General features: G+C 29.5%; 2 protein-coding genes across 2 annotated transcripts; both read right to left on the bottom strand.

Moving 5' to 3' along the window:
- Nucleotides 1–24: 24 nt before the first annotated feature.
- On the bottom strand, nt 25–13,104 carry LOC119687923 (cilia- and flagella-associated protein 44). Its single transcript, XM_038102476.1, has 13 exons — nt 13,004–13,104; nt 12,781–12,943; nt 11,949–12,716; nt 11,321–11,860; nt 10,977–11,256; nt 10,316–10,535; nt 9,614–10,255; nt 8,201–8,305; nt 5,451–6,757; nt 4,393–4,703; nt 3,863–4,282; nt 2,839–3,063; nt 25–916 (listed from the first exon to the last, which is right to left on the bottom strand). The coding sequence occupies exons 1-13, from the start codon at nt 13,054–13,056 to the stop codon at nt 47–49; spliced, it is 5,904 nt and encodes a 1,967-aa protein (XP_037958404.1). The 5' UTR covers nt 13,057–13,104; the 3' UTR covers nt 25–46.
- A 2,225-nt stretch (nt 13,105–15,329) lies between these two features.
- Nucleotides 15,330–19,795, bottom strand: LOC119689982 (SWI/SNF-related matrix-associated actin-dependent regulator of chromatin subfamily A-like protein 1). The gene is made up of 10 exons (XM_038104945.1): nt 19,129–19,795; nt 18,852–19,068; nt 18,643–18,777; nt 18,207–18,562; nt 17,998–18,148; nt 17,316–17,480; nt 17,094–17,244; nt 15,957–16,088; nt 15,672–15,866; nt 15,330–15,607 (listed from the first exon to the last, which is right to left on the bottom strand). The coding sequence occupies exons 1-10, from the start codon at nt 19,727–19,729 to the stop codon at nt 15,431–15,433; spliced, it is 2,280 nt and encodes a 759-aa protein (XP_037960873.1). The 5' UTR covers nt 19,730–19,795; the 3' UTR covers nt 15,330–15,430.
- Nucleotides 19,796–20,563: the final 768 nt, after the last annotated feature.

The raw sequence follows: 20,563 nt of genomic DNA, 5'->3' as shown, positions 1-20,563 counted from the left end.
AAATAAGAAAATTAATAACAACGTCTTAAAAAAATTAAATATTAATTCAGTACTCATTGGGTTTCTTCATCTTAACTCTTTTTATATCTATAAAATCATTTACAACCTTGCAATCTAATTTTGAATATATGAGTTCCATAAGTTCATCACGTATTAACGGTACTATACGTTGTATTCCTGCTAATGTTATGTGATCCATTAGATTCTTTTTTGCATGTTTGTTCATTAGATTTATTATTTTGAAAGGATCTATACAACGTGGTTGTATAATTTTACTTTGTGCTAATAAATTTTCAAGTAAATGACGATGCTCTTCAAGTTCTTCCAAAGTCAACACATCAATTAGTTCTACAAAAAGTCTTTCAAGAAGATATTGTGTTTTATTCAGAATAGTTGGATCTTCTGGTAATTCATCGAAAGCATTGGCGATCGCACTTGTTATTACTTCTTCAGAGTTAACTTCAGATATTTCATACTCCACAATAGCAACAATATCAGTGAACAACTTTCTCAAAGCCTCATTGCTAAGATAAATTAAATATTTTTTAGGCATGAGGGCTTGCATATTTTCGGTAATGCACTCAATGATGGGGTCGCTAATTTCACCTTGTAATGTCTGTGCCGCTTGTGTTAAATAACGTGTTACTTTTCGTCCACATTTCCGTATGTTTTCCTCACTCGAATGACTCCGTAAATACTTCGCAAATGTTCTTAAAACAACCGATTCAACACGCTCTAAAGTAAATTCATCTGGAATTTTACGCATATCGAAAGCAAAGGTTTTCGTAAACTCCGGACATATTTCTTCTTCCGCTTCAGATATTTCTTCAATAAATCCTTCTTCACCAACAGGAATCGGAACGACTTGTAGAGGCTTCGGTTTCGTACGTAGTTTACATATCTCACGTTCTATACACTAAAACAAATCCATATAATTATTATTATTAAATATTTAAATTAAATTAAATTTTTATAATAAAATTAAAATTTGTATTTGTATTGATATAAAAAAGTATGATTTGAAATGAAATGAACAAAAATAAGGTAGTGAGGCTTGCCTTACTAACACATGGACATACCCAATAGAAGGCATATAGAGTGATGTTCCCACCATATTATTATTTCATTAATTGATCACTTAATGTGATGGTTCAATAACGAACGTGTTATGTATATTTTTATTCTGTACACTTTTTCTTTGTGCTCAAAACTCCAGTTTCCGAAGCTTTATCACTGTCACGGCCTCATAAACATGTCATGGTTACAAAGCCATGCCCTCAGTATATTGTTTAATGACAATACCTGGGCAACAGTGGTGGTTAGCCACTGGAAATTAGCACATAGATATACTTAGCCCTAACACTTTCTAAAAATGATAATTTATTTTACCGACATACAATAACCTGACTCAATTAATGTAAATATAACTAAATGAATTACTTATAATAACTTATAAACTTAAGTCAACAAATGAATAAATAACTATATAAATAATTACATAAATAAACAAATGAATGAATAAATAATGTATTCATCATCTATCGTCCATTTGTGTCAGGGGGAAATATATTATGTGAAACTAAAGAAAATATCAACAGATATTTGAAAACAGTGTTATGTCCTCAATCCTCTAACAGTTTCCACTTATGCGTTTCGCCTAGGCACTACCGTAGCTTTATCATTGGAGGATCAAAAAACTGGCTGTCTAACAGACATGGCCTCATTAGTTGGCTAGTCAATTTATTAGGGAACTACTACAGGTAAAGGTATAAAGGTTGAGTACACGTAGTAATGATGTTAATAATAGTAAAAAAATAATACTAATAGTAATACTAATAATAGTAGTAATAATAATGTTGATAATAATAATAGTAATAGTAAAAATATAAATAAATAGAAGACATAAGGCTAGCTTATTATCAGTGGTGTCGATTCTTTATCGGGACCATTCTTACATATTATAATACTTTGCCATTACCAGTAGCCTACTGTATTCATAACTATTGTCCTAACATGCTATAAATACGAAACATGCATGATGCAGCCTACATATATACATAGTATTATTTTGATAAAAATTGTATATAGCATAAAATTTTTTTTACACATCGTAGATATCCTATATAGAATGACTCATTCCCCTTTCTTCTCCACATACATACCTTCATATATGCATGCTTCGCAGTGAGGCAAATTAATCACACCACATCATTGATATCACGAATCAACGGGATCCAACGTTATCCTAAGCGAACATACCCAACAGTTAATCTCTTACTTTCCCGATGATCCTCATGCTACCATCTTAGCGAACAACAGGTGTTCTACCCTACCTATTTGTGAGCTGAAGGTAGTGATGGAGAAGGTATTATATATATATATGTAATTTTCAGGCACTAACATATAGATTCTATGCAATTCGGCAGTACTTTATCATCATTTTAATAGAACAAGGTGTTGTTCTACTTTATTTTGGAGGAAAAGTTGATTTTTGCTTTTCTAATACACCTATTTACTAATATATACATTTGACTAACGTTTACTTTCATGTATTCAGATTTGAAAATCTGTATGGTCCAAAAACTCACTTAGTTTCAAACCAACACGAATATCAGAAACTAAATCAACAAATTCAGATTAAAGAATATATGTAAATATATTAAGAGACTCAGAAGGTTTTTTTCAGTTTTAGCGATACGAGTTTTTTCATTATCTTTTTTCACTTCTTATATATATGTTAACTTGTACATAAGCGCATAAACAATATATAAATGTAAACATACACATATTATGAGTTTGGCTGTTATCTATAATTTTCATATATATAGTAGATCTTACCTTGATTTCATCTTCTTGATGATGTATTGTAGAGACAAGTTTTTCAATTTCTTCTACTAATTCCAAATCCGGTGGCCTATTGTACTTTTCATAATCAGCTCTCTGGGTTTTTATCAAATTTTGCATATATTTTCTTTCCTCGCTAAGCATTATCAAAATGTTACGTTTTGATGTGGACGATTTTGTTAGTTCAATAAGCCTTTCCTCTAATGGTACTAAATATTTCTAAAAATATTTCATTAGGTATATATTTATATATTATAATAAATTTATATTGCTTTAATGTCTGGAGGTATATGAGTATGTATTAAAAAGTCTGTTCATGATTGAATTGAATAAGAATAGGTTTAATTATAGGAGCACATCACTCCGTTAAGTTACCAGTCTTTTAGTACGAATACTAATAACTCACCATGGGTTAGGTTGATCATGATTGAATTGAATAAGAACTGTCTTATACAAATAATGATAAACTAACTATAGGTTTAATTATAGGAGCACATCACTCCGTTAAACTACCAGTCTTTTAGTAAGAATGCTTATAAGTTACCATGGGTTAGGAAACCATGCTAGAAGGTTAAATATGCTCTTCACTGACTGATAACGCAGTTTATGAAAGACGAAAAAATTGTTTATGGTAACACAATTGGATAACAGGCTTAAGATAATCCTAATGATCATTACAATAATCGGACCTAACCTTACCTAAGATATGGTAAAGAAAAAAGGAGGCACAATGAAAGTAATTATGCCACCAAAGTCGTGACTAAATATTTTAAACCATCCTAACAAGCTGGAGAGCCACTTTTAATTTGAAAAAAAAAGTTTTTAAGTGCAGAACTAAAACAACTTTATACTATGTTAGTACCAGAAATATTGAATATCCAGCCTTAAGAAGAACAGACGGACAATTTGTAAGCAGATTTTTTATTATGTTTTAAGAGAAATCAACCCTTACCAACCGACTATTAACTATTTTAAATACAGTTTTTTTTGTCTTTTTGAAAATGTCTTTCTTATTTACCTCAAGCCTACTACATTGTCTATTAATTCTTCGATAGAGCGCATCGGAATTCGTTTCCATATCAAAAACAAACTTAGTCAGCATCTCCTCATCCAGTTCATCGATTTCGAGAAAAATGCCGAACTTCTTATATGTTTCATCCTTAATAACAATTTTTAGCCGCTTGTTTTCCTTTCTCATGAATTTGATATCTGCTCTCATGCGTCTTAAATGGATTATATTCATTCTGTATTCTCGATTGACTTCTCTATTTTCAGATTTCAGTGACTTGACACGTTTTCTCAATCGCACCAAATGCATCCACTCAAAAAGTATGCCGTCATCCAATTCCTTAATGGGATCTTTATAAAAATGTTGTATCTGCTTAACTTTAATCACAACGGCGACTTTTATTCTATTCAGCTCTGCTTGCCGCAGCGTCTTATAAATTATAAAAATAAACATATATAAATAATTATTTTTACGAAATGTGAAAAAAAATCATATGGAAAGAAATGGAAAATTTAAACTTTCTTATTATAGAAACTTACCCGGAATTCAAATAACTTTCGCTTTTGTTGATTAAATTTATATGTTGCATTATGTTTTTCTCTTTCACATCCTTTGAGCTCTCTGACATGTTCATTTATAAATTTTTGCTCCTCCTGTAATGTCCTTTCTAACTCATGTCTTTCTGCTCTTTGTACGAATGCCGCGTCATAAGTACTTCTCTCCAAGCCTTCAGGACAATGCTCTTCATCCAAACGTATGGTAGTCATGTCTTGTGAGTCGAGACTTTTGTCGTCTACATTTTCCTCTTCCGACGTCGTTTCATCATCAGATGATGTCGATGATGATGACTCTAAATTAACGAAAAATCAAAATTATTTTAGTTCAAAACGGATTGAGCTATATTCTAAAGTATTTGAAAATATTAAAAACATCAAATTTTAGGTTAATAACTAAAGTTACTAGCGAATGCATCAGTTATTAAGTAGAATAAAAACAATAGCAAAAAATGAATGTGTAAGCTCGTTACAGATCATTAAGATTTAAGGCCTTCGAGGCTCCTTTTCTTACCGATGTGTCAGAGCTGTCCACCTTTCAACTTTATAGCCAAGTTTATTGACTTATCAGTTTTGTGTTTACTTTTACTTGAATTTAAACCAACCTAACAAGTCATTAAGCTTGGCTGTATCTCTAATTTGGAAAGATGACAAATCGCTCAAATCAAGAAGTATAGGGCGTAGTGCCTATTCCTTTCGACAGTGTCTATGCGCAAACCGCCTTTATCTTTTCACCTTTTTTTAATTTTTTTATTGATCTGGTGTATAAATACTTAACTCACCTAAGTATTTTCTTAACAATCTGTCAGACTACTCATTAGTAAAAATACAGAATCCGTATGGCTACATAAACTCAACTAAATGAATCTCGTTCACCTATAGGGATTTTTTGCGAGAAATGTGGTATTAAAATCACAAATAATTGCTAATTATGAAAGGCAGAAGGGTATATGCCAATCAGTTACTGCAACCAACTAGCTTTACTCTATTTTTGAAAAACAGATGAAGGTAAATACAAGAAACGTAATTTGTCCTTCACTTACCATCAGTAGTTTTAGGTGGTTTGGGTGGTCTATACTTTTTTTTGAATATTCTGCGCAAGAAATTAAAGAATGGATGATTTTTTATGCTGTTCAAGAAGGTATTTGATAGAAACGTTATATTTTCTATTAGTTCATCTGCTACTTTGCGGTGTTCTTCAATTATTTCTGTTAATCTAATAATTTCCTTATCCATTTTGGCAATCGATTTTAGAGCTATTTCCGAATTCTCCTTCAAAGTATTTTCAATTGTTTCACTATCTCGTAACACTATTAGTTCTTGATCCATTGATGTCAAATAGGTGTGTATGAATTCACTTACAAACTTTTGGGAATAGCGATCTTTTGCCATTTGTTGTATCTTAACATTAAATCCTTCCATTTTATCGAGAGAGCTTTGTATGATTTCTCTTTGCTCATGCGCATAATTTACAAGGTAACGATATTGGCATTCACGAAGCCATGGCGATGTTACACCGTCTTCGAAAAAAGGCTTAAAGTAAATTGACGATGTCAGTTCTGGTAATTTTCGTAACTGATTTTGTATTGTATTTTCATCAAATTCTCCTACTTCGGGAATATTGTACGATCTAAATTTTTGCTGTTCACTTACAAATAATGGAGTATGATTTGATTTTATCCGTCTTTCCCTTTCTCTCCGTCTATCAATATCATTCAATAAATCATCAACTGTATATTCCATATAAAGCAATGAATCAATGTTTATGTCATAGTCGGTTTTGGCTAGTGGCACTAAATTATATTCAGGACTTTCTTCTTCTCTATTTATTGGTAAAATATCTGGTAAATACAATTTAATATGTGGTGGTATCAACGAATGAATTTCACTTATGCGTAAATACTGAGCATTCAAATATTCGAATAGTTTAGACTTTTCTTCGCGCACTTTGAAAATTTTACGATTAAATTTCGTTAAAATATTAAAATAGACTTCCTCCAATTCTAGTATTTCAAAATATTTATAAGTTACGGTCTCATGCGGCTGAGGCTCAAAATCATAACCTAACTTTAATTTGTGATCACCGATTGTTTTTTTAGCAATTTCCAACGCAATATCATCATCTTCCAGATTTTTTGTTGGATCCGGTTCTTTCTTTTCCCATACTTCCATATCATGTACAGCATACTGATCATCAATGAATCGTTGACGATACTGTACTAAAACCCTCATCATTCGTTTGGTGAAACGTGGTAACAGTGTATCTGGATCAAGTCCAAAGAAGTATTCTTCTTCTGGTGGTATTGGTTCGAAAGGTTCTTCTTCTTCTACAGCAGCCTTTCTACGGATTCTAAACAATGTGATAAGAAAATAGTCTTGAATTTCGTGATAATATAAAAATTAAAAAAATTAGTAAATAAAAATGAATATATTATTATAAATTAATGTAAAATAAAAACAAATTTGTTATATTTGTTATTTGTTATATTTAAATTAGTTATATTAACACAATATACTAATACTAATATTGCAACCATATTTTTTATATAGATCAGAAATACATACATCCTTTCAGGAATGCTAAGTCATATACATTTAGAAAAACTCCTCATATCATAGACATGATCAAATTACTTACCAAAAGTACTAATTATAAAATATTATTATATATGTTCGTATATTTAAGATTTTTCTAAATAAATGGCTTCAGTGAAGTAAATTTATTAGAAGAAATTAGACCTAGAAAAGAGAAGCAGAAACTAGGTTAATAAATAGGGCGAAAAAGCGAATGTCTGGACGCAGATCAATAATCAAAAGGCTTGCAACGCCAATATAAAAGACACCCTTCCCGAATTAATGCGAGAGAATAAATCTCTCTAAAAAGCGAGTGTTTTAGTTTGTATACTACATATGTAAGTCGGGCACACCATTAAGTATTTCACCTTCCCACCAAAAAAAAAAATGTAGTAAATATTATATCTTGGTTTAAAAAATATCGTTCAGTAGTAAGGATAAATTTTCATTATTAATCGAATCACATGGTATCAAAGATAAGTCGGCACACAAAAACCCTTAGTCAAAAAATCTTCAATATCTCAAGAATCGTGTGTCATTATTCACTTTTGCACTTATGTTATTTAGTTCGAAAAATTTTCTATAGTATAGTATGGTATTATTTTAAAATTACAAAATTTTGTTGAAAAAATATGTAAATGAAATAATTACAATAAATTAATTTGTTGAAAAGTATCCCAGAAACCTAATATATATAAAGTTCTTGTCTATGAGTCAATATTTATTGCTTCCATGTGATGCTGATTACTCTTGGAAGATACCCTGTACGACGATATCGATTAAAACATATTATATAAACAGCGGTACTCGTACAAAGTGTTTCCTCAACTGGCTTCTTTTTTGGATCTGATACCCAACATATTTCTAAAAGACGCATCTCATTATATAATTTTCCTAGTACTAGTATTATTTTATTCAGATTGGATGCAGTATATCTTAACTACAATTATTTATATATATATAAATATATATATTATATAAAATAAAACATAAAATTAAAAAATTTGAATTATGCTATATTGTGATGTAAAGGTGCAATTCTTTTGATGCCGTGAAATCAAAGTGAAAAAAAAATCTCAAGCAAAATCAGTATGTCTTACTCTGGTTTAATTATCACTGGCTTATCCTCCCTAATGCAGCATTGTTTTATAGTAATATTATATATAATTTAATGTGAACAATTTTATTTTATATAAGTAATTCATAAAATTATACTTACTCGATTTTTGTTTCTAAAAGTAAACGGCGCTTAACATCGTCCTTTAATGCTTGGAATTCTTCATGTAGACCCACCATACGAAAAGCAAAGACTGCTTCAAGGCCGCTGTGTTAAATATACGAAATTAAAAAATATTACTTTTTACAAAAATTTTACGATTTGCAGAAATGATTTAATCATCTATTTCCACTTGCATGACATTGACTTGTTTAAAAGAATTTTAACTATAAAACTGGAATATATAGTAAACTATATATAGATACATCTTCAATATAGTAAACTAAAAATGTAAACATCGACTTCTAGATCAATAAGAATATTACTTCATCGTATAATATATTTTCTATGACTTTAATACACTATTAATCCATATAGTATTAAAGTAGCATCGAAGAACCAAAGCTTAATATTCCAAAATAAATTCATAAAGTATTAAAGTAGCATCGGTAAATTAAAATACCACCTTACGAGACTGGGTACACATCAGCCGTATATATCAAAGTTTAGATTCTGCAAAGAAAATGAAGAGTCGGTCACACATGTGCTGTTAAAATGCCCTGCGCTAATGCACAAACTGAATAGACTCCTGGGTATGTATATTCTTACAGAAGAGGCAGTAAAACTCTGTAAGGTAGGTTCTAGAGTACCTCTAATAAGGCTTAGAAACCTACACTAAACCCAAAAGAGGGCACGACTGACCTGACGATCGCAGTGCAACATACCTTAACAATAATAATTAATAATAATAATAATAATAATAATAATAATAATAATAATAATAATAATAATTATAATAATAATAATAATAATAATAATAATAATAATAATAATAATAATAATAATAATAATAATAATAATAATAATAATAATAATAATAATAATAATAATAATAATAATAATAATAATAATAATAAAGTAGCATCGAAGAACCAAGGTTCTATATTTAAAGTTTCAAAACTTCTTCTTAATTTTCAATTTACATTACTATCACATATCTCTAAGAAATTTGAAAATGGTGGATTGAAAAAGATATAGCTTCGAAAAGCGTTTTAAACACTTAATAAAATATGGTAATCCCGGAACAAAAATCAAATTATTCACTAGTAATGTTTAAGCTCCACTTTTGTGTAACAGTGAGAACTGGAATATAATTACAAACAGCACCTAACTTCTTCAGGTTTTTGTAATGTGGTATGCTGACTTAACACAATATGTAACACCTATTCGTGATTTAGAACTAAGCAATCTCCAACTACTGAGCAAAAATTGACTCAGACAAAAGATACCACCAAAAAATGCCCTCTATGTAGCACAAGACTCGGGCATCTATTAATAGCAGGAATAGTAGATTTTCAATAGAAAATGTTTGTAACGACTCTATGTTTCTTGGTGGAGTATTTAAAGATTGCTTACTTGATGCTGGGTATTTTGATTGGTATATAATCCAATTCCCTTATAAAGTAATTATATAGTTTTGTTTTTGCTAATTCGATATATTCAACATCATAAGCCATATCTTCATATACATCCTCTAATTGTGCATTGAGGTCATCTCGAATTTCGTCAATAACTTTCTCATCTTGTAACATTGATAAAGTTTCCACATGACTCTGATCAGGGAAATCTTTCATCTCACGGATACATTCATTAAACCTTACTTGTAGCTCAGCAATTTCAGTAGTTATTTTTTCTTCATGAGCTTGTGCTGCATCCGCTTGACGTTTCTGTTCAGCATATATTTTCTCTTGTTCCATGGAGGGTTGTTCCGGATCATCAATATCTTCTACGAGTGGTGGTAGTATTGGTTGCAAATGTAATGCACTTTTTGGTTGCACAACTTTTGGACCATGCCAACTATACATAAATATATTACCATCGTAACCGGTAGAAAATAAATATGAACCATCATGACTTAAAAATAAACGTGATACAATTCCAGTGCGCAGATCATGCATAGTTTTAGACGAGTAATTCCTTAGCTGCGTAAAATCATTTGGAACTGTACGCGTAACACGTATTTTGCCATTAATAAATCCAAATACTAAGAAATTTTCACTAAAAATAGTATTATAGCAATTATTTTAACTTCATATGATATATATTATTTATGCTTGCATGTCTAAGTAAGAATGTATTTCCAGATCATCAGCATCAGGCACAATTCTAGAGCGTATTGGTTCATGATGATGGAATCCTATTTCATAGCTATATCCAGAGTCATAGCCACCCATTGAGACCCATACAGAATCCTTGTTAATATATCTCAACCATAGGATTGGATTAGGTTTTGGAGGTATGTATAATGGTTCTTCTTCTTCGTCTGGTTCAGAATCAGCTAGGTATTACATATAAAAAAATTTATTAAAATAATAAAAAGCAAGTATCGAAATTTTCGCAAAATTTTAGTTAAAATAATTATACAGTCACCTAAACTAAAATACATAATACTAGCGAAGATATAACCCTTAATCTTTGACACTGTTTTAGTGAAAGTTGATGCTCTATGTTCTAAAATTATACAAGTTAACACCCGCGACCTCTCTAATCCGGCTTATGCGTTTGATTTCATTAACAGCAGAATCACGGGATATCAACTTGTTTTTCTGGAAGAGTTCCATTTGGCTTTGGTAGCTCTCAACTCTCTCAAAATACCAAATTAGTTATATTTTTATTATTGATATATATGTATTGTAAATTATAATTAAAATAAAATCTATAATTATTAAATTAATTATTTAATTATTTAAAAAATATATTTAAATGATTTAAAATTTACCTAAAGCGATTTCTAAATCAATTTGTAGTCCTGGATTATTTCGTAAAAGCTTCTCTATATCCTCCATTTTGCGTTGACGTTTTAATTCCTTTCTTCTTTTTATTTGCTCTCGTCTAATATCACGCCTTATTCTACTCTTTACCGAAACAAATTTCGTATATCTATGGGTTACTCTCGAATTAATATCATAACTCAAATATGTCTCTTCTTCAGTGACGTCAATAACGAGTTTTGTTTCATAAATCTCACCAGCTGTAGTGCCCACTAAAATAATGTCTGGCTGTAATAGCGAAGTTGTGTTGCATATAAGTGATGAGATAATAACTGGTAATAAAATCACAAACCTGATTTCTATGCCAATTAAGGGCTCTTGGTATTGAAGTATACGTTATATATCCCATTGGTTTCATTTTAAGCAAATGTTGTGGGGTACGATCCATACGAAATATAAATAATGTTTTATCAGCAGATGCACTTACTAATATATTCCCTAGTACATTTATGCTAATCTTTGTTATATTTGCTACATGTGGCTTAAAAACATGCAATAATTTAAGTTTTCTACCACCTATATCGATGTACAAATGCCTTACAACACCATTGCCAAAGCTAGCGACAATTTCCATACCAGTAACTGAAATAGCTCTATTAAACCACAACAGATCCGTACCACTTGCGTCAAATTTATGCTCGATCATTACATAATGTCTTTTGTAATCATATAAGAATATTTTCCCATCTTCGCCCAAAGTCATAAACTGATGACCAACTGGACTTGCTGCACCTGCAACAACTTTACCACCTTGACATGAATAAAGTTTATAAGACTTTCTCGGCACTTCTCTAGTACTTATATCACTCCACCAAATACCACCATTACCATCCTATCAAAAAAGTGAGCAAATAGTTTCGTAAAAAAAAATTACGAAATTAAAAATATCATATTGAGTTATTCTATCAAGTAGATTTTACCTGTACATAGTATGTGTGATCATTTATATTAAAAGGTTTAATTTTTTGTAAACCCCTTATTTCGCAATCTCCGATGTAAATTTCATAAATTGGCTCAATCTCTACAAAACGATGATCATCAGGAGGATCGGCTATATCAACTGTTTCCCAATACCATACGCGCACATAACCATCCATACCGATTGTAGTTACCTCACCGTCTCGCAGAGATATACCGGTTATCGGTTTTGCATGGCATGGCTTACCATCCTTACGACAAATTTCAAATTTAATTAGGCCAGCCTCCCATAGCAACATATTACCCCACTCGCAGCCGGATATAACATTTTCATCTGGCAACATGTACACTGCATAAATATCGCTAAAATCTGTTTTACCAAAACGACCCAAATCCCCTTTCAACTTTAGTCCCGTAAATGTGTTGGCCATTTTCCAAAATTTAATGTGGCTCACTCCGGCGGTAACAATCATAATTGGATTGTACAATGAAAAATGGACACATAAAATATCGCTCTGAAAAGATTTAGCACGCAAAACAATCTCAGCTTTTTGCCAGCGCCAAATGGTAAGCATGAAATCCGGATAGCCTGCCTGTGAAGCAAAGATTTCACCATTCGGATGATATGCTCCGCAAGTAAAGCAAGATTTCGCCGCATCTATAAGTGTGATACGTATCTTATGTGAAGGGTATTCATATATAAATATAATAGGCCTGCTGCCATTCTCAGCAACAGTAAGCAACTTGATAAATCTGGGATGTTCGTTTCGCTATGAAAAAATTAGTTAAACCTTTAGATAAAATGGGCAGAAAAATATATTACGTTGAATTTACTGTTATAAATCCAATGCAACCACCGTACTTGGTTTCTTTAAACGTGACTCTCTTGGAGTTTATATCGAAATAATGGATGTAGTTGCCGGATGCAAAGACCAAAGTATTCTTGTCAATGTGACACAAATTTCGCAAACGTTTACAATCGTAACCAAATGAATATCTGAAAGAATATATACAATCGTGACTAACTTATATCGTTTTTGTATAAATTTTAATTTACCTAAGATTGAATTGTTCATATGTGAACTGAGAATGCCTCTGATGTCTATCCATTGTAATTCACAGTCAGTTTTATATTTTATTTGTTTATTTTTATATTGCAACTTGTTTATGCACACAAAAATATTTTTAAGAATCAAAATTAAAATTTTCTTCCTTCTTTAATTTTTTACATTACCAGAGAAATAAACCTCATTTCTGACAATCGATTAAATATTATTTAATTTTGTGTTACTAGGATAACATTTCTTCACACACCACTCAACATAACTTAAACACCTCAAACGAAGAATTGAGGATGATTAGAAACATAGAAATTAAAATATAGAAATTAAAATTTTGAAAAATATTCTTCATTTATTAAAAAATTGGCTATATGAAGGAACGTATTATTTTAGTCCCGATATCAAAATCAAAACTTAAGTCTTAAATCTAATTGCAGTATATCATCATCATTCTTGACGTGACAGTCCGTGTAGAACCTAATCTATCTTACATTAACCTTTCATTTTTCTATGCTCGTTGCTTTCTCTTACCAGTTTCTTATATCTAACTTCCCTAGATCATTCTGGACACTGTCTTTAAATCGTTTTCATCATCCTCCATCATCATTCTTGACGTGACAGTCCGTGTAGAACCTAATCTATCTACCTTTCATTTTTCTATGCTCCCTGCTTTCTCTTACCAGTTTCTTATATCTAACTTTCCTAGATCATTTTGGACACTGTTTTTAAATCGTTTTCTTCGCATTCCTCTTCTTCTGTTGCTTCTGATACCATTTTCGAGTATCTTGTGTGGCGCTCTTGTTTCTGGCATTCTTATAACGTGACCGATAGCATCTTATGCGGTATACCCCGTTTTCTTGTTTAGAGGTCCCAAATTTATTTCATAGAATTCTTTTCTCAAATACTGATATTTTATTCGCTTCAGCTTCAGTTAATCTCCATGTCTCGCAACCATACGTTACCCACAGCCAGATTAATGTTTCGTACATTTTAAACTACAGTATATAGTCAAAAAAATTGATAAGTTGAGACTCACTTAAGTTACGATTGTAAAATCAGTCGGATCGTATTATAGTTTTTTGATTGGGCGCCCTTTTGGCATTCATTTTAGAGTGTCTTAATTCACTGTTAATGTGATTTAAACTCATTCATTATGAATTTACTACAAATAAGTTTATTTTCTTAATATATTATTAAATATGCCTAGATTCTCTTTGAAATAATCTATTAAAACCACCATCTACTATTCCTAACTAAAATTTTTCTTGCCTTAGAAATATGTTAAAAAATTATTTTGTATCCAACATCAAAAAAAAAAAGTCTACAGAAAATACTAATCATTGTCATAACAATCATTAATATAACACCATTTCTCACACTAGAAAGCTCACACTAATAAGATTCACTCTCAATACTATCTAAGTGTTGCTTCAAATAAAAAAGTTGATTTATACAAAGTTTCTATTTTCAGAATAGAACAACACTATAGAACAATTGGACAAGAGATTTCACCATTGTTAGGTAGGGAAGAACGGTTCTTCAAGAACCAGAATTTTGATCTTTAATGGAGTCAAAGTTCCAATAATTCTGTTCATTTAATAACCGCTTTCTTTACTGATAACAATCTTCACTTATTTTTAAAAAAATCTTCGACCATCCTCTTCACTTCCTGTACTTAAAAAGTTTCTATAAGTCTGCCCATTTCAAATCGATAGACTTGTACATATGCTCATCTCCATACATAGCAGCACATTGTGGAGTAGGTGTCATTGTAGCATGTTGCAAGAGATCGCATACTGTTCTTGTGGAAAAAATAAAAAAGTCCGTGTAAACATATATTACACAAAGCAAATGAGTACATCTATAATTGTTTATGCTGTACTAGTGTGGGTCCCGTAAATCTGCGAGAGACAGAAATAATATCCAGTTTAGTTCAACCACAGGAAAAACGTACTTAAACCAGCTATCAACATATGTCACGTGCTCATCCTTTTTGTAACAGCGCATAATAAACGTTGCATAGACATTTTAATAGCGCCATATCCGTAGAGCCTATTGCATTTGTCAATTCCATTTTTTGTTTCCGTGACATTGTCACATTGACATCTCTGAGACTGAGTTTACATCGAAACTAACGTTTTTTGTTTTCGAAACTAACGTTTTTTGTTTTCTTTAAAGATTGACAAAGAAGAGTCAAGTAACTCAATGAAATATATGAATCCATACAAAAAAAAAATATATCTAAATATCCAAAGATTAAATAATAATTACCTACATCGTAAGCCAACAAAATTTACATTTATTTAAAATTTGTAAAAGTATATATGTATTATGTGTATAACTCATCACTTTTCAACTTATATTAAGATTCTATAAATATATTAAAAAATTTCAAAAATAGGTACAATTACGTCACAATAATATTAGAATACCAGATCCATAAAAGCATCATCATCGTCATCATCTTTAAGAAACGTGTTTAATTCATTGCTTGATTCGTTTTTATCAGCGTTGATTTTTTTCGAAATCGGTTCTTTCACCGGTGCCGATTGTTGTTTGGTCCGATTACTAGGTGAATAGAACTTCTCAAGTGTGTTGGACTGTAATTAAAAAAATTAATAAAAAAGACTTAAAACTATCTTTATTTATTAAATTATAAATAACCATTAATGGCGCTGCAGTACTTTTAGCATCTTGCAAATCTTCGCAGAATAATCCAGCGCGATTCAGTACATCCTGTTTATTTTTCAACATGTTCCAAATGAAATCATCTGCGGTTTTCGTAGCCATTAAATAGCGACATATTACTTGCTTTTCCTGACCAATACGATGTGCACGACTTTCTGCTTGGGCTAACGTCTGTATAATCAAAGAAAAATTTATTTATATTTGTAAGTCCATAATATCCATAACAATCCATAATAATCAAAAGTAATAAATAATAATTACGCTTGGATTCCAGTCAAGTTCTGCAAATATTATCAGTTCAGCTGCAGTAAGTGTGATACCAGAATTACATGCCTTTAAAGATAAAACAGCCACTTTGCACGATGATTTATTTTGAAATCTATCAACATATTCCTTAATAAAAATTAAAAATACATTATTCCACACTTTTGATTCCATTTTCTAATATCTTTTTAAATCAGTATAAAAAATTTAATTTAAAAATAATTTAATATAAATATAAATGTATAAATAATATAATATATAAATATGTATTAAATATAATATATATAATGTTAATAACATAAAAAATATATAACATAAATAATTTCAATTATTTATATAATATAAATTATATGCATAATATAAATATAAATGAATATAATAAAAAATAAATATAATAAATAAATATATATAATAAATAAATAAATATATATAATAAATAAATAAATATAGTAAATAAACAAATATACATAATATAAATAACATATATACTATAAATAATTTATATTATAAATATAATATAAATATAATCCATCATTTATACAACATAAATAATATTAATTACAAAAATAATGTGAATAATAATAATAATATAAATTGTGAACATAATATAAAAATATAAAAAAATATAATAAATAAGTAAAAATAATATAAATAGTATAAGTAATAAAATTGTATAATATATACATAAATATAAATAATAGAAATACGAGTATATATAATGTCAATATCATAGATATATTACAAATATTACAATATAATTAATGTGCATAATACAAATATAAATATAAATATAAATATAAATATAAATATAAATATAAATATAAATATAAATATAAATATAAATATAAATATAAATATATAAATATAAATATAAATATAATATAAATAATAATAAATATAAATATAATAAATATAAAAATATAAATATAAATATAAATATAAATATAAATATATATAATATTAATATAAATATAAATAAATATATATAAATATAAATATAAATATAAATATAAATATAAATATAAATATAAATATAAATATAAATATAAATATGAATATAAAAATAAATATAAATATAAATATATCTGTGTAAATGGTGTGTTTTTATAATGATTTGCAATATAGAACACTTACAGCTCTCAAATCGTTTCTTGTACTTCCATCTATTCTTACAAATTTCACTTTCAGTTTAACCAAACATTCGGTTATTGAGTCCAACATTATGCGGTGATGTCCGAATACAATAAACTTCTTATTTTCTTTTACCAGAGCTTTGATATATGAACTGGAATTATAGATAAATTTGTGTTTGTCAATTATTATTCAGTAATTTAGTAATTCCTCAATAATTCTTACCACACTGCATGCTTTTTAACATTGGCAGTCTCAGCATAAAGTCTTAGAAGCATTTCTTCTTTTTGTTTTCCCTTGCTGGCAAGATAGTTTTTCGAAACTTCGTCCAATGTATCTTTAGAACTATCATTAGACCAAACAAGCGCTGGATCCAAAACCACGGTTTCACTGCAATAAAAAATTATTAGTAAGTAAATTAGTATAAAATGTACATATATTTTTTAAATTAGATTAAAACATTATTATATATCAGATCATATTAATTTTAAATATATCATATAAATTATTAAATCATTAACATATTATTTGAATTACTTCCATATTAATAAGCCAATTTATCTCAAAGGTATTTACCTCATTGTTACAGTCTCTAATTAAATCTAAAATAACTTAAGATAAAATAATTGTAAAACGATAAAAAAAAGTATAAAAGAAAATATGATATAGTAATTAACTGAATTCCGCGTAGTTAGACGATAATTTCATCTTAACAGCCACCTAATATTTAAAATGCGAAATAGTGAGGAAATTTTTAAATTGAAAAATTTATTTTTATTATATTATTATTTTTAAATTTATTTTATTTCTTAATAAAAACTATTTATGAAACTTTATTTTTATAATTCTAGAATTGCGCTTTTTTCACATTATAACTATATACATAATATGCAAAAGTTATACTTACCGAAACTTCTCAGCTAATTCAGGTAACACTTCTGCTTTTGTACGTCTCACCATATATTTTAGTTTCAGCACCACATTTAATTCCTCTAGGTTTGATTGACCAGTAGCATCCCAACCAAATGTTGATTGCTTTCCATCACAGTAGCGAGAAGCTATATAAGCAAAAATTTAAAAAACTATGAATAATTATTTATATAGACTACTTCTTACTAAAATCCATAAAATTCATAAATTTACGATCAATCATTTGAATTTGTGTAAATAGTTCGAGAGGACGTGATAAAGCCGGTGTGCCCGACAGTAACACCACATGCTTGGCTTGCATCGATAAACGATCTGCAACGACAGTACATTTTGCTTTTTGGTTTTTTAGCATATGAGATTCGTCAAATATAACAAAACCAAATGAACGGGCCAATAAATCGGACATATGCTTTTCCATCATGTTGTAGCTGGTTATAAGCACTTTTGCATCACCAAAATATTGTTGAGTGTTTGTTAAAACCTGAATATAATGGCATGGTATTTTTGGTAAAAGTTGACGTATGTGAGTAGCCCATGGCTCTCTAAATTGGAACATAAATCAAAGAAAAAATTATTTTTAATTGAGTTCGCACAACCAAATGAATATAAAAAAATAAATTACCTTGTCGATGCTGTTGTGCAAATGAGCAATGGCCAGTCTTCTCTATAAAAGTCGGCAATAGCAAGCGCTTGATATGTTTTACCTAAACCCATTTCATCACAAATCATAACGCGTCCATGCTGAGCAATAGCAAAACTAAATAAAATAAATACTTTATTTCTGCAACACTATATTAATAAACGTGCACATTTATATATAAATATATATACCAAACTGCTTCCTGTTGAAATGGTAATAACTTATCTGCCAAGGTTGACTCAATGTTGCTTAAACAGGAACGATCAAGCTCTTTAGGCGGCATTTGACATAAATGGAGAACAATTTTTGGTATCACACCAATAACTACATCAGGCTTTAAATCGGCTACCTTTTTTTGGACTAGCTGATAATCCCTAAGTGCAAAAGACCAAATACGTGTATTGCGATCTATGAGAAAAATCAATTTTTAATAATATAAATAAATAAACTGCGCATCAAAATATTTACCAAAATTTTTAGACGGTATTGTCTTAAAAACTTCAATTAGTTGCGCGTGGAAGCCAGATGGTTGCACAGCAAACGTATGGCGACTTATTACATAAACCTTACAGCTCACAGTCTTAACAAAAACTGGTGCCAATTTAGTTGGCGGACAACTTAATGTTGGTCCTTTTGTCGCTGAGTGGCTCGTTGATTGTACAGCTTTACGGTGATATGGATGTGTCGATTCACGTGCATTTGCTCGTTGTGGAAACGTACTGCTCTGTTTTAATGCATTTAGAAACGAGGAGGCTTTATTTTCGACAACATTATTACTGGCATTGTTCTTTGGTGGCTCACTTTGATTATTGTTATTATTTTTGTTATGATAAAAATTTATGCTTGCATTATTAGGTAAAATAACTTTAGATGTTGGACTGATGGTTTTTATTATTGACACTGGTTTCACGGGTTGTGGTGCTGTATAGGTATTCTTATGTGGAGGAGTAACATTACTGCAGTTTTTATTTTGTGTTGTAGCACTCTTTAAAGATGCTTTTTTTGCGTTCAATTTTTCTAAAGCAATACGTTTTTTCTCTGCTATTTCTTCAGCACTACACGAAGACATTTTTATATATAAAACAAATATTAATAATATTAATATACATAAAATAATAAGAAACTATGCAGAATATAAAATTATTTGAAGTATTTCAATAAGAAACAGCTGTTTTGTTTGGCGCTCTCTAACAATATATGCAACAAATTTAACAAATGCATTGCAGCATCAGCTGTGTCAGTTGTACAGTACGCTACAAGTTTGACATTGTATTCGGTAATACTATGTTCAGACAAACATTAAAAATCAAAGCGCGCAAAAGTCTTAATTTCGTCTTCATTTCAACTATATTAAGTTGTTTTTTAAACATAAAATGAAATGAGGGAAAATGGCTTCATTGAAACGAAGGCTTAAATTAAGAGAACTTTCAATTAAAAAATTAAATTTTTATATGATATATTATATCAATTACATGTTTGATTTATAAAAACAAAGATTATATTAAATACTTACTTTCTCAGTGCCTTTGTTGACAGCTCAGCTGTTGTTTGATAACATTTTATATATAAAACATATGATAAATATTTCAAATTTTGGTCATTTCCTTGCGGAAACAATTTTTAAGGGTTGCATTCGACATTTTTGGTCTAAAAAGAGCTGATTTATTATTAATGAGCTCATTTATATGACAAATGTTTGTGTGGTAAATCATCCTATCAGCGATTATAATGGGCAAAACTGTCTAAATGAGACAGTGTGAATGTGCTATAATAAAAAATTTTTTAGTATAAATTTCAATAGAGATCAAAGATCTTTAATCGATATCAAAGCCTTACTATATATTATATAATTTTATACATTTGATGATTATTTAATACATATTTTCCAAATCTAGTGTCAACA

Source organism: Teleopsis dalmanni, chromosome X (genome assembly GCF_002237135.1).
Source record: "Teleopsis dalmanni isolate 2A chromosome X, ASM223713v2, whole genome shotgun sequence".
Taxonomy (NCBI): Eukaryota; Metazoa; Arthropoda; class Insecta; order Diptera; family Diopsidae; genus Teleopsis; species Teleopsis dalmanni.
The sequence above is the reverse complement of the archived record's forward strand: the minus strand, read 5'-3'. Positions and strand labels throughout refer to the sequence as shown.

Bases quoted from the DNA above. Each gene is read 5' to 3' on its own strand.
- LOC119687923 (XM_038102476.1), bottom strand. From the start codon at position 13,056: ATGGATAGACATCAGAGGCATTCTCAGTTCACATATGAACAATTCAAT. The intron at 10,256-10,315 runs GCAAGCATAAAT...TACTATTTTTAG, and splicing joins ATACATTCTTACTTAGACAT to TGAAAATTTCTTAGTATTTG. The intron at 917-2,838 runs GTAAGATCTACT...GATTTGTTTTAG, and splicing joins ATCAAGAAGATGAAATCAAG to TGTATAGAACGTGAGATATG.
- LOC119689982 (XM_038104945.1), bottom strand. From the start codon at position 19,729: ATGTCTTCGTGTAGTGCTGAAGAAATAGCAGAGAAAAAACGTATTGCT. The intron at 19,069-19,128 runs GTAAATATTTTG...TTTTTCTCATAG, and splicing joins AATACCGTCTAAAAATTTTG to ATCGCAATACACGTATTTGG. The intron at 18,778-18,851 runs GTATATATATTT...TATTTTATTTAG, and splicing joins TTTCAACAGGAAGCAGTTTG to TTTTGCTATTGCTCAGCATG.